This window comes from Hermetia illucens, chromosome 1, assembly GCF_905115235.1.
Source record: "Hermetia illucens chromosome 1, iHerIll2.2.curated.20191125, whole genome shotgun sequence".
Taxonomy (NCBI): domain Eukaryota; kingdom Metazoa; phylum Arthropoda; class Insecta; order Diptera; family Stratiomyidae; genus Hermetia; species Hermetia illucens.
The window spans coordinates 9,450,745-9,464,666 of record NC_051849.1 but is presented as its reverse complement, the minus strand read 5'-3'; the positions used below and the strand labels follow the sequence as shown (position 1 = coordinate 9,464,666).

The window sequence follows — 13,922 nt, the reverse complement described above, 5'->3', positions numbered from 1 at the left end:
TTGGTGCAAATTAAACGCACTTTTTAATATTTTGTTGGATCGCCTCCCGCTTTTATTACCGCCGACTCGGCGTGGCATTGAACTGAATAAATTTTACAAGACTTCTGCTGGAGTGCCTTCGTACCCCAAACCTTTTGGATTGTTTTGTCTAACTCTTCTAGACTTGCCGGCCCCTCTTTCGCTATCTGCACTTTCATTATGAGCCAAAGGTTCTCTATTGGGTTAAGATTATTGCCAGGCCATAACTTACAGGAAACATCGAGTTCGCGTAAATAATTCTTTACCTGTTAAAAATTAGGAAAGGTAAGACAGTTGAAATTGCGGACTATTGTTGAGGATGGAATAAGAATTAAGGAGAAGATGTTTACCAATTGAGCTGACAAGGAGCATCATCTTTGAAAATCATTTGATCCACATGTGAAAAATGCTCTTCGAGGACAGGTACTAAATTTTCTTCGAGGATGTTTTTATAATCAACAGCCTTGATCGACCCTTCAAAGATAGCCAAGTGTCGAATTTGGTGATACGAAAAGCATCCCCAAATCATTCTGCTCATTGGATACCTTGATGCCTCTGCTCCGGCTCTCCGGTATTTCTGCGCATATATACTTCTTCCAATCAACAGTCCAGCTTTTGTGCTCCTTAGCCCACTCAAGGCGTTTCCGTTTCATTTGAGCGGTCAAGCGGGGTTTCTTATCGGGCCGGTGTGTACGTATTCCAGCCTGTTGGAGTCTTCGTCGTACAGCCCTTGTAGAAACTGGTGTTCCTCCAAGTCCAACAAAAATGCCTTCTACTCATCAGCTGTTTTGTAGCTGTTTCTAAGACTAATTCTCTTTAAGAGTCGATCTTCACTTACAGAAGTTTTTCTGTGGGCTCCTGATTCTACTTTTCGCTCAGTGGACCCAGTCTCAGCAATTTTTTTTAAAAAAGTTGCTACTGCAGACTTACCATAGCCTACCCTAGCCCAAATTTCCCGCACGCTTAAAGATTCGGTTCGCAACACCAAAATCTTCCCCTTTGCAACTTCATTCACTTTCTTCACATTCGACATCCTTTCATTTTTAAGGTTTTGTGTAAAACAAAACCTTATTAAAATCGATTCAATGTCTGTGTGTCTGTCTGTCACACGCATTTTTCTCCAAAACGGCTAAACCGATCCGAACGAAATTCGGTGGACAGATGGGAACTATGAAATCCCACGCATACAGCGAGTGGTATAAATTTAGGTGGAGTTTAAAGGGGGGCTCCCCATACATGCAAAGGGGGGATTCAAAAATTTTTTTCACCGGATATAGTTGTGTAGGGTATCAAATGAAAGGTCTCGATTTGTACTTTCCGAAACTGACATTAGTTTTGGCATAAATTGCAAAGTGCGTGAGTAATGAGTCAAAATGTACGCACTTGAAGTGAGACAGGACTCATTTTCGGAAACTATCCATCCTAAAAATCCGGAAAAAATCAGGGTGGTGCGCCTAGATGAAATCTAGGCCTCAAAATATGTCCCATTCCGATATCTGCTCAAATAAACTTACTAATAGTATATTACTACTTTTTAGAAATTTACTGAAAAGCCCCCCTTAAGTTCATCCTAGGACTTCTGAATTTTGTACCAGCATAGAGGACGATATTTCGTATAAACATGCAAAATTTCGTAGAAATCTGGCAATTAACGCCAAAGTTATAGCAGTTCAAACTTAGCAATTTCGCGCGAATTTACCGCTTCCAAAGCCATGCAAATCAGATGCTGACGTCATAATTACCCGGAATAATTGACATTCGCGTGAAATATTAAAGTCGCATTTATGAAGAATCTACTTATCTGCAGCCCTTTTTAAGGTTTTGTGTAAAACACTTATGCGAAATCTAATCTTGGAGAGATGTCCCATTACGGTATCTGCTCAAATAAATTTACTAATAGTATATTATCAACTTTTAGAAATTGACTAAAAAACTCCCCTTAAGCTCATCCTAGGTGTACCAAATTTTGCACCGAGGACAGTCTCGTGCATTTTGCATAGAGGACAGTCTCGTGCATACACATGCCAAGTTCCATGAAAATCCAACTATTAGTGTCAAAGTTATAGAAGTTCAAACTTATCAATTTCGTGCTAATTAACAGCATCCTAAGCCATACAAATAAGATGCTGACGTCATAATTAACGAGAATAATTGAAATTCGAGTGAAATATTAAAATTCCATTCAAGAAGAATCTAATTCTCCCTAGCCCTTTTTTATATTTGATGTTGGTTAAATTGTTTTCATTCGCTAATAATATTAACCTGAGGGCGTGAAGCGTATGAGGTTGACCATTATCAACACAGGGCTTTCCATCAAATGATTTATTTAAATCGCTTTCTAGAAAATAGAGGGCAATGGAATTTTTAGCTATATTACACGGAGCTGTCGTGCACTCGTCGCTCCTCACATCTTTTTCTTTTTCTTCAGCCTTCAGTTCATAGGCGGGGTCGGCTCGTGGTGATCGGTTTCGTCATTTTATTTTATCAAATGCCTGATCAGGATGTAATCTCGAGACCTTTAAATCCCCATCCAGCGCATCAAGCCACCATTGTTTTCACCGGCTTTTTGGTTGCTTACCATTGCTTTCGATGTTCTGACCAATACTGGTTGTTGAATTCTCGTTAGCGTGAATTACGTGACCACACCAGCGAAAACGCCTCTCTTGCAGTTTTTCCACGATCGGTGCAAACCCATATCGATCGCGGATATTCTCATTTCAGACGTAATCAAAACGTGTCACGCCACCAGTGCAATGCAACATCTTCGTCCCCATTACCGCAAGACGCCGTTCACTGTCCTTTATAGTCGGCCAACACTCAGAACTATGGAGAGCGGCAGACGAACGACATTGCAGTAAATTTTAGATTTGGGACGTGCGCTGATACGTCGATCACAAAGAACACCAGTTGGGGAATGCCACTTCATCCAGGATGCATTAATGCGTGAAACAATTTCATTACGCAGTTCTCCATTGGTTGATAGCATTGACTCGAGATATTTAAATCGCTGAGTTCTGGCAATGGCAGTAACCTGCCCTTCGAGATATTTAAATCGCTCAGTTCTGGCAATGGTGAACTGAGCGATTTCTTTATCTCGGGTCAATGCTATAAGCCAATGGAGAACTACGTAATGCTCCTCACATAGGGAAACACAAAACCTTTTATACCTGAAGCGTCAAGCTTCCGATTTCCCGACTTGTTTTAACTGTTGTCACTTCACAGCACAAACACATTACTGATCTAAAACCCTCAAAACTTGGCCCCGACTATATGTAGAGTATTGCAATGAGAGCAGTTCATATGCCTCACTTAGTTTAATGGGTAACACAGCATAGAAGTGGTATTCGGAGAGCTTAATTCAGTTTTTGTGATATTTTCTGATCCGAGATTCAGAAGATATAACAAGTCTGAATCGCAAAGAAAACTGAGAGAGACAAGGATATACTGAAATTTCCTACACTGAAGCTCCAAAATCAGGGGAGAGAGAGAGCTAAAGTATATGCAATCCTAAGAACGACCACTTGGGTGATTCTGAAGCGATTAGAGGACGTGAATACCCTGGTGATTCGACCTACCTGCTGTGTAGATATGACACGGATTGATTTGGAGACCACAATCATAGCTCCGTCGTGGCTAGCACCGCGATACTGGTTAATTACTGATGCATGCTCAGCGTTTATATCAGTGGATGTGGGGTCTATTTAATACCTTAAGGAGTAAAGCGCCCGAGTTTTACAACGCAACTCCACGCTTGAGTGATATGGAAACATTCATCATGAAATTCCCGCAAGTAGGTCAACCGCAAATAGCCTCGTCCGGGAATTCTCCTGGCATATTTGTTCTCAGAAGTCATCTTGGTTCACATGGTACCAGATAAACTCCGGTAAGACTTTGTGGTACTCCGGTTAGATTGCAGACTCGGGATTTTGAAAAGTTCCTTGACTATCTTAAATCTTGCATCTAGATTTAATATTGTGAAGATTTTCTGGGTACCTGATCATTGTGACGTAAAAGGAAATTTAATCTTGGATGCCTTAGCATGCCTTCTTCATGCAGGAAACAGAACCAGCACCTAGAGTCCTGGTAGCATGAGTTCTCACAAGGGCAAGTGACAGAGACTAGACACAACGATGTTTTCACGTCACAAACGCACTGCAAACTTTATCCTGTTATAAAACAGGAAAACATACAGAACTATTGTGGGGATTCCTTCTGAGTATAACTCATAATCTGGACATACGTTCCATCATATGCTCGGGATCCGGGTAAATATCAGTTTATCTTTTTGTTCTTTACACAAAGGGTTCTTTCTGGGTAAGTGGATCCCTTGTTGGCTATCAAACTATTTCAACACTGATGTATAATTAAATTATTCAGTTATTTGGCCTTTCGCGTCACCTAGCGAAGCTAATAAGTCCTTGTCGTCCTTTCTCAGTTGTACACAATTCAAACGATAATAAAATGTCTAGGAAATATATTTTGTGGGGAAGAAATATTTTTGGGTGCTGCATTTAGTGAACAGATTGAGTGGTGATAAAACAAAGACGAATTTTAATGGTCGGATTCATAACGAAATACAGCACAGATTGTATTAATAGCAGCTTTTTTATTTTGTCGTATGATCTAAGATACAGCTTTCAAGTCTGTATCTTTTCAAGTACCAAAGGTCTAATTTTTCAATGTTGCGTTTAAATAAAATTTTGGTAATAAAAGTGTGTTTATCTTCAATAACAAATAGGTCCGTCTGCCTTTCTTTCAATTGGTTTGGAAATGGGTCATTAGTAATTGTATATTTCTGAAAAGTAGATTTTAGTAAAAGATGACATCGTTATTGTGTATAGTAATTGGGGGCATGTGATATTTTCATTTGTTGGCCAAATGAAGGGGTGGAAATATAATTGGAAGGGTTGTAAATGAAGAGATGTCGGCCATGTCATGTCTTTCAATAATTATTTGGAATTGATATTTGAAATGGTAAAAACATTACTGAAATTAAAAGAGGGACGAGGACGGGCTCGGTTTCTTACCAGGGCAGAGGCAACTCTTCAGATGCTGCCCTACCTCTGAAGCCGTAGCCATCTTCGTTCCTCTTTTAATTTAGGAAACTTGAGTGTTAAACCTAAAAAGAGGAGTCCGTGGACCATCAAGAGTGGAAGCAAGTTGCTCTCCATTTGGTGCGGTCCGACATCAAGTGGATGCGGAATTAGGACTCCCCAATTCCTAGAAAAAGAAATTACTGAGTTTCGTCGATGTCTATTGTAAACTGAGAAAACTTGTTGAGATTTCAACTAGTTCTTGATAAGTAATAGGAAGTCAAAGTATTATGGAGAAATAGTCAGAGCAACAAATTATTGCTGGAAAAAATCTTCAATCAGCGAAATAGCTATGAAATTAGGGTATTCCCAGAACACTATAAATGATGCAATGAAAATTCATTCTGGCAGGAAGCATCTAAAATTCATAAAAAAACGAGAACATCAGAAACTGTGCGTTCAGTTTGGTCAAAAAATTAGAAAATTTCTCGTAAAAATTAAATTTTGTTTATAACTTTTAGATTTTGAAATTAATTTTCAAATCTGAGAATTGATATGAGAGTATCATTACGAATGGCCTAACTTGAAGCTCCTGGTGCTCAGAGGTGGCGGCGAGGAAGATGGGGCGGCAACCCTATCGGCCAAACCAAAACCAAGTGGCCGAGGAGAACCTCCATAGTGGTGGCACCGGGAGACGCTGTAATCACTTTGGTTTGCCGGCCGTGATTCAGTAGGCGAATGCTCCAAAGGCCTAATCAGGGCGATCAGACCCGAGTCTGCACGGGGACTCATCTGAAGTGGCAAATTGATCACGAAACCTTACCAGGGATATACTGGTACCATGGGAACCGGGAAAGCCCCTGGACTCACATACTTCGGGTGAACTCCTGTTGTATGTGAGGACAACTCGGTTATTTGCGGTTGGCCCCCCTAGTGGGGGTTTCATGGTGGTTGTGCTCAAGCGAGAAGAGACCTTCGGGCCTTGACGTGGTGTTGCGTATCAACACGGGTGCCGTACTCCATAGTTCGGTAGAGATCTAGGTAATTCTTGTATCCACCAGTATGAATGCTAAGCCTTGCACTTGGTATAGACTGGTACCGTTGTTGCTTGTCTCAGCGGGGCTCTGACTGTGGTCACAAAATCAATCCGTGCCTGAAGAGGACCGTAGGATTAAGTCTCACGACAGGTGCCTATGTAAAACACCATGGGCTTCACTGTCTCACATCCTTATATTCCTTTCAGATAAGGTCTTTCTCGATCATTTGGATCAAGCGACTATCGCAGCTTGTGGAGCGGTATTTTGTCCATGACTAAAAAGTCGCAATGTCCTTATATAAGAATCGGAATCGTCCATCCGAGAGCTTTAATCTTATGGAGAAACATTCTGAGTGGAGAGATTTTGATAGACCGAAGTAGACTCTGTTAGCTGCCAACGGTATCTATCTGTAATTGATTAGCATGCCTTATCGTTGGTTTGGGTGTTGGCGCCGCAAACATAAATTTGAATCTTGTTTTCGCTGAGGTGCTGTGTCTCCTCCTTCAAGAAAGGAGTAAAAACTGCTACTCATCCAAATTTTTTGATACAGCCTAATGAAATTGTCTTATATTTTGAGAGAATTGAAGTTGCGTCCGATTGCTAATATGTCGTAATTTATTGATCACAGTTTTCTTGTTGCACGTGGTCGATAAATGTTTGTTTTCACGTTTAGATGCTGCTCAGAAATAGACTCAAAAGACTTAGTAAGTTGTAAAAGTCGCTTTTCCAACATAATTGGCCTGGATGGTTTAGATGTTAGAGGATCAACCAACAGAACGTGATTTGAATCTCACGGGTGGCAAAGAGATTTATACCGTAACTGCATATCTGCATATCAATGGACTCAGCTGGAACGATTATGGCCTTGAAAACATGAATTGTGCACCATTCATTCATATTTATTTACTTTATTTGCTTGAACAAATATTTCGAAAAGTCCTTTCCCAGTTTACCTGCGGACTCCTTATGATGTTTTTTTTGTTTAAGGATTGAGGGATCCTAAGTTTCCATCCACTTGATGTAAGACCGGATGGAGCCCAATGAAGAGTAACTTGCTTCCACTTTTCTGGTCGCCTCTTTGCGGGTTTAGCACCTAAAAAATCTAAATAAAAATGTAAGAGACGTCCAGGGAGTATGCAACTCATAAGACGCTGCCTAACCTTGGCTGGGGTCAGCGTAGCAGAAGCAGTTTGCAGATGCTAAACGCTTCTTTTTATAACATAGCCTGAATCTGAATTATATGGAACCAAAAGTTGGTCAGCGCTAGAACTGTTTAAGGTTACTTGGGTGCTAAGCTCAAAAAAGAGAGATTCGTGAGAGTGTGGACAAAGGGGATACATAGCCACCTCCTTTCCCCACCATTCCCTCGACCACCCCCTTCTGTAATCCCCTTGAACAACGGGACGATAATTACCCTGCCGAGATGCTTATCAATGATAAGAAAATAACGCCTCTTCCAGGCGCCATAACCTTCCAACGGGGGATGATACAATTCTTCAAAGGTGTTAGAAAGGGTAACATTCTCCTTTTTTCGTACATACCCTCTTTTGCCCTCCCTCTCCGGGAGAATAGACGATTTCTTGCTTGCCTCTTCGTATCCTCTTTACCCCTACTGGGTTGGGGTTCTAAGTTAAACCTAACCGTCTTAACAAGGAAATAGCCAAAGTTTGAGGAGTCATGGCTCTTTAAGGGGGGGGGGGGGAAAGGATATGTTTCTATTTCTTCCTGGGTTGGGGTTGTTGAAAATTCAAACTTCAAACTTGACCGTGATTATATAACAAAAAACACTAAGTGTGGCCATCACATTTTAAGGGGAGTGACCGCCACGAGCTTTCATAGGGGATGGTGTTAAAATTTAAATCTTACTCTACGTAAATATCATCGAATATTGCGTCTTTGCATGCTTTGGAGTCGGTTCATCATGTGCAGTCTACTGAGTTGACGATCATTTTGATTCTGGTATGAAATAATGGAGTCATGTTTTGTCCATTGAGAACGGGTCCGTTAAAGAAACCATCACTTTCCACTCCTCCCACTTCCTGGCTTTCTAGCAAATCTCAAAACTAAAACCGGTTCCGAAAACTACTAATCGAGACCTTCCATATGATACCCAACATGATTATATTCGCTGAGACCCCCCCAACAAAACCTTAAAAATGTACCGAAATCCTAAAGTAAAAAATAAAAACAAAAAGGTCCCAGATTAGATCCCTATGATACGCCAAGGAACTGTATGTGCAGACATCAAAACAGACGTGTCAGGATCGGTTGGAAAAGTAAAAGGCAAGCCATGTAATTCATCAAATAGCAAAGTTAGTGTAGATAGTATGCACTTCTTGCCGTGAATTAAGACATTTGGGGACAAAGTTAATGGGGTCGAGCTGGTGGGAGGCAGTTGATCTTAGCTTAATAAAGCCGTGTTATTCTTTCACTATGAGGTAATCAAAGTGGGCGGACAGACAGCTGCTGACATACCTTTGGAAGATTTTGAAATAAGAGGAGAGGAGCGAAATGGGACGGTAATTTGCGACAAGAGTGCGACGCCGTTTTTTGTGAATGGGGATGATGAGCGCCTCTTTCCAGAGGTCAGGAAAACGATTCTCTTCGAAGCTTGTGTGGAACATAGTGAAGCGGGAAGAGGAGAATTTTTTTGCATAAAGAGGTTTGGCAGTCCGTCGTAACTCGGACATTCACGTCAAGTTTGCCAATGAGGTACTCGACAAGGAGAAGGGTCAGGATGGGAAAGGTAGGAGATGTGGGGCAGGCTACATTCATAAGCGGGAAGAAAAGGTAGGGAGGAGAGGGAATATAGACTGGGGAATAGTAGCGGCAGAGTAAATCACAAGATACTTGAAGGGGGTTAGCAAAGGAGCCAGAGAATTTGATGGAAAAAGGAGATAGTTGGGCGGGACTGCGGGAGTTGCGAATGTGGGACTAGAAAGGCTTGAGGTTTCCTCATCCCAGTGAGTCTTCAACATTGGCTAGAGATTCCTCTCTGGACCGACGAAGTCGGCATAGGTTCCAGAGGACAGGAACTTTTTCCCCGCAGAAGTTTTCCGTAGACTTCAGTGGTAAACCAGACAGAGTAAGAGCGAATAAAATGGAGATGGTCTAAACCTTGACTTGCTCCAAAAACAACTAATTGTTTGTGCTTGTACAGGAGCAGTCAATCAATAGATTTCAATTAGATTTTGTTTTACACGAAAAAAGAAATAGTTCCATAATTGGTTGGTTGTATGGTCCCTTCAAGTGTTTTTTTTTTGCTTCCTGAAGTTTGTAGTTCTGCTTTTAATGGATCTTTTCAACTATGATATGTATTCTTTTAGTTTCACTACATTATGGAGAATCGATTCATAGGTCTTCCAGGTCAATTTCGGCCATATCTATGTGTCCGGATAGCTGAGTGGTTAGAGCGCAAGGCTGTCGTACGGAAGGTCGCGGTTCAAATCTCACTGGTGGCAGTGGAATTTGTATCGTGATTTGCCGTCGGATACCAGTCGACTCAGCTGTGAATGAGTACCTGAGTCAAATCAGGGTAATAATCTCGGGTGAGCGCAATGCTGACCACATTGCCTCCTAGTGTACCGTTACGGTCTTGAATGAAGTGCTCTAACACACTTCAAGGCCCTGATCCAATATGGATTGTTGTGCCAACGATTATTATTATTATGTATACACGTTGATCCCGTAAACGATGAAGATCTATTCCAGCGAATCTTTGTCTGTTTTCAGAGGTTCGGCCTAAAAATAGAAAGAGCGACTAACGGTTTCGTTGAGGGTAGAAGCAACTCATCAGACGTTGCATCATGCCTTGGGAACAGTGTGATCGAAAGTGGCAACCGATGAAAATCGGTCCTTCTTATGTAATCGCAAACATAATAAGGATGCGGGTACCTAAAGCCTAAGTTAGGCTAAAACTATTTTTTTTTGAGTCCAACATCAAGTAGATGTGCACTTAGGGTTCCTCATAAATTAATAATAATAATAATGCAGGATTACAGTATCTTGTAGGAAAAACTTTGGTCAGCACTGAGCTCGGCCGAGATTATTACCCTGATTTGACACAGGTACTCATTCACAGCTGAGTCGACTGGTATCCGACGTCAAATCACGATACAAATTCCACTGCCACCAGTGAGATTTGAACCGCGATCTTCCGTACGACAGCCTCCATTTCATCCAGTCCAATATCGAAGGACCGGAGAACTAGGACCCCTCAATCCCAAAACAAAAAATTGCTCTAACCACTCACCTATCCGGACACTGCAACAAATGTTGATAATTAATGAAGTAGTTAGCAGCTAATAAAGTAAAACTGCATCATTTATAGTTTAATTAGGGCAAATTTACAATAAATACAAAAAAAAATCATAATTTATTTGTAAGTTCATCCTAGGGCCACAAAGTTCTAATATGAAGCATAGTGGAAAGTTTGGTGGAAATCCGTCTGTAACTTTGCCGTTGCAGATTTTTGGATGTCCTCAATCGTTGTATAATGGGTTCTTTTAATCTCCAATTTCAACCTTCGAAAGGCAAAGTAGTCTGCGGAACTCAAATCCGGAGAGTAGGGGGAATGGCTCAACTGACATATCTTTTTTAACGAGAAATTGCTGAAGAACTGTGGTCGTATGCGACCGGGAATTATCGTGGAGAAGGAAAAACGCTCTCGAAAAAAAAGAATGAGCATTGTCTTCACTTTTGACTTTTGGAACCAACATTTTTTTTTTGAAGACGGCTTCGTTTTCGGATTGTAGCCGAAGCAACAGCTCTCGTCATCTGTTATTATTGAATCCAAAAAAAATTTGGCTACCATTTCGAATAGATCTTCGGCGTGAAGGAGGCTGTTAACGCATGTTGCACAAAACGCGCACGCTTTTCTCTTATTATAATCATCGCGCAGTATGCGTTGAATGACCGTTTTTTGGAATCCCTGTTTTCTCCTCTGTCAACTTGCACCAACATCGACGATCGGCTTTCGAAACATCGAGCAATGTTTTCGTCCGTTTTCGTGCCCACTTCTCTGTCTTCCGTGTTCTCTTTACAGTCGGTAAACGCGGCATACCAACGAAATGTTATTGCACGAGACACAGCTGATTCACCATACACTTTTCGTATCAGTTCGTAAGTGTTGGTACGGTCAAACTCGGCTTTACAGCAAAATTTAATAGCGGCAGGTTGCTCTAAATTTTTTTCCATTTTTTAATGACACAATAGAAAAGCATACGTTACAGAACCACGCACTTACTAATGTTAAAATGATCAAATTGAGTTGAAACATATGGGAAGGGGAGGGTTCTTAAAAAAAATCCAATAAATTTCATGAAGATTGGTATCGTGTTTTTGAAGCGCATTTTCAAAGCTTATGTGACGCACATTGTATTCTTTTGGATTTCTTGCATTCTGGAGAATTGATGTTTCGGTCTTCCAGATGATGATCCATTTATCCATTTTCGGTGTCGCACAAAGAGGAACGATTCTGGCGAATCGTTGCCTTTGCTTCTTTAAGTTCAGTCTCTTTTATTCAGCTACTTGAGACTTACAACTATGACTCCCTGTTATCGGTATATTAGCGATAGACTAATTATCATTTATCTGCTCATGCTCCACTTCCACAATCATTGCCGACATTTGGACCAGTTCCACCTGTCAGCGCAACTGAAGTCGAGGAGGTAATAAAGCAAATAAAATCGGGGAAAGCCACAGGACCTGACGACATCGCATCTGAGCTCTGGAAAACGAAGAGCTGGGACCCACCAACACTGTGGCTCAGTGAATTCTTTAATCGGATTATTCAGAAAGGAAGAACACCATCTGACTGGCAAGAAAGTATCACAGTTCCAATATGGAAAAAGAAAGGTAGTCCAGCAGTATGTTCAAATTATCGTCCGATGCGATCACTTTCCCATACCGTGAAGATTTTTGAACGCATTCTCGACAACCGTATACGCGAAATCGTTGAAATTACCATGAATCAAACCGAATTTGTCAAAAACTGCGGAACTACTGACGCAATACACGCTATGCGGTTACTCATGGAGAAACACCGTGAGAAGCATCGCCCTCTTTACATTGCCTTTCTGGATCTAGAGAAAGCGTTTGACCGTGTACCACACGAACTCATCTGGTATGCTTTACGACAACACTTAGTGCGAGAAGAACTCGTGTGCTGGGTTCAATTGCTCCACCACGATCCGAAAAGTAAAGTTCGAAATATGGCGGGTGTATCAAAACCACTTCGAGTCTCTGTTGGTGTTCATCAAGGAAGTGCCCTCTCACCACTCCTCTTTGTTCTTGTCATGGACACTGTCACAAGGGACATCCAACGTCCAGCGCCCTATACACTGCTTTATGCAGATGATGTTTTCCTAGCATCTGATAGCAAAAATGATCTCGAGCAACTTGTCCAGAAATGGAATGATCGCCTCATGCAATATGGTTTCAGGTTGAATCTAAACAAAACTGAATTTTTGATGACCGATCCCCATGAGACAGGCACAATCACTGTCAGCGGCAGTGATCTGCCCAGAACTGAGCGATTTAAATACCTCGGGTCAACGCTATCAACCAATGGAGAACTGCGTTATGAAATTGCTTCACGTATTAACGCAACCTGGATGAAGTGGCATTCCACAACTGGTGTTCTTTGTGATCGAACTATCAACGAACGTCTCAAATCTAAAATTTGCCGCAATGTCGTCCGTCCTGTCGCTCTCTATGGTTCTGAGTGTTGGCCGACTATAAAAGACAATGAACGGCGGCTTGCGGTAATCGAGACGAAGATGTTACGTTGGGCTAGTGGCGTGATACGTTTTGATCACATCCGAAATGAGGATATCCGCGATCGTTATAGGATTGCACCGATCGTGGAAAAGTTGCGAGAGGGGCGTCTTCGATGGTATGGTCACGCAATTCGTGCTAACGAGAATTCACTTGCCAGGATTGGTCTGAACATCGAAATCGATGGTAAACGACCAGAAGGCAGACCTAAACAACGGTGACTTGATACGCTGGATGGGGATTTAAAAGCCTGGCATTCAATAGAGCCAAATGACGACGAGCCCCCTTTGGACCGGGACAAAGGTTGAAGAAAACGAAGATCATTTATCTCGGATGGGTCGGAAATCTCTCTCGATTACATTGTCATCGTTGCTGGAGTCACGAGCCCCTTGTACAATAGGGTTTCTTTCTATTTGCCAGACTATATCTAACTCGTTCTTTCTTGGATCACTATTGGAATATAAACTAGACCCATCCCAAAGACAATGGTTTCAACTGCGGCGTTTGTCGTGAAGGAAACCCACCCATCTTATGAATTCAATTAAACATTTTCTTGTGTCTTGATTACAGGAACATCATCTTCAGCGGGCAATATGCACGGGTCTAATAATTCCAACGCCGGAGGTTTTTACGACCGACCCGGATTTCTATGAGAAGAGCTACCCTCCCAATTACAAGATGCCACGGCAACTCATCCATATGCAACGTGAGTATTTATTCCAATCTTTCCATCTCGGTATATTATATTTCCTTGGTTTTTCGATTTATAGCACTTGGGTTGGAGCAGGATATTCCTGACTATGATATGGATAGTGCCGATGAGCTCTGGATGAATTCGCAAGCGCGGCGGTTAGACTTAACACCTTTGAAATTTGAACAAATGATGGACAAGCTGGAGAAAAGCTCTGGGCAAACGGTGGTTACCTTGCATGAAGCCAAAGCTCTGTTGAAACAAGACGATGAAGTTAGCACAGCAGTTTATGACTATTGGTTGAATAAACGACTGAAAACAGTAAGTATTTTGGTTTAAGGGGTGCGTCCTTGTTAAACAGGTTTG

General features: G+C 41.6%; 1 protein-coding gene across 1 annotated transcript in view; it reads left to right on the top strand.

The window, feature by feature from the left end:
* LOC119650337 overlaps positions 1-13,922 on the top strand; it is a 51,453-nt gene that overhangs the window by 20,606 nt on the left and 16,925 nt on the right. The window contains exons 2-3 of the mRNA XM_038052999.1: positions 13,436-13,571; positions 13,636-13,877. Of these exons, the coding sequence (XP_037908927.1) occupies positions 13,436-13,571; positions 13,636-13,877 (378 nt within the window). The remainder of the gene's footprint in view (positions 1-13,435; positions 13,572-13,635; positions 13,878-13,922) is intronic.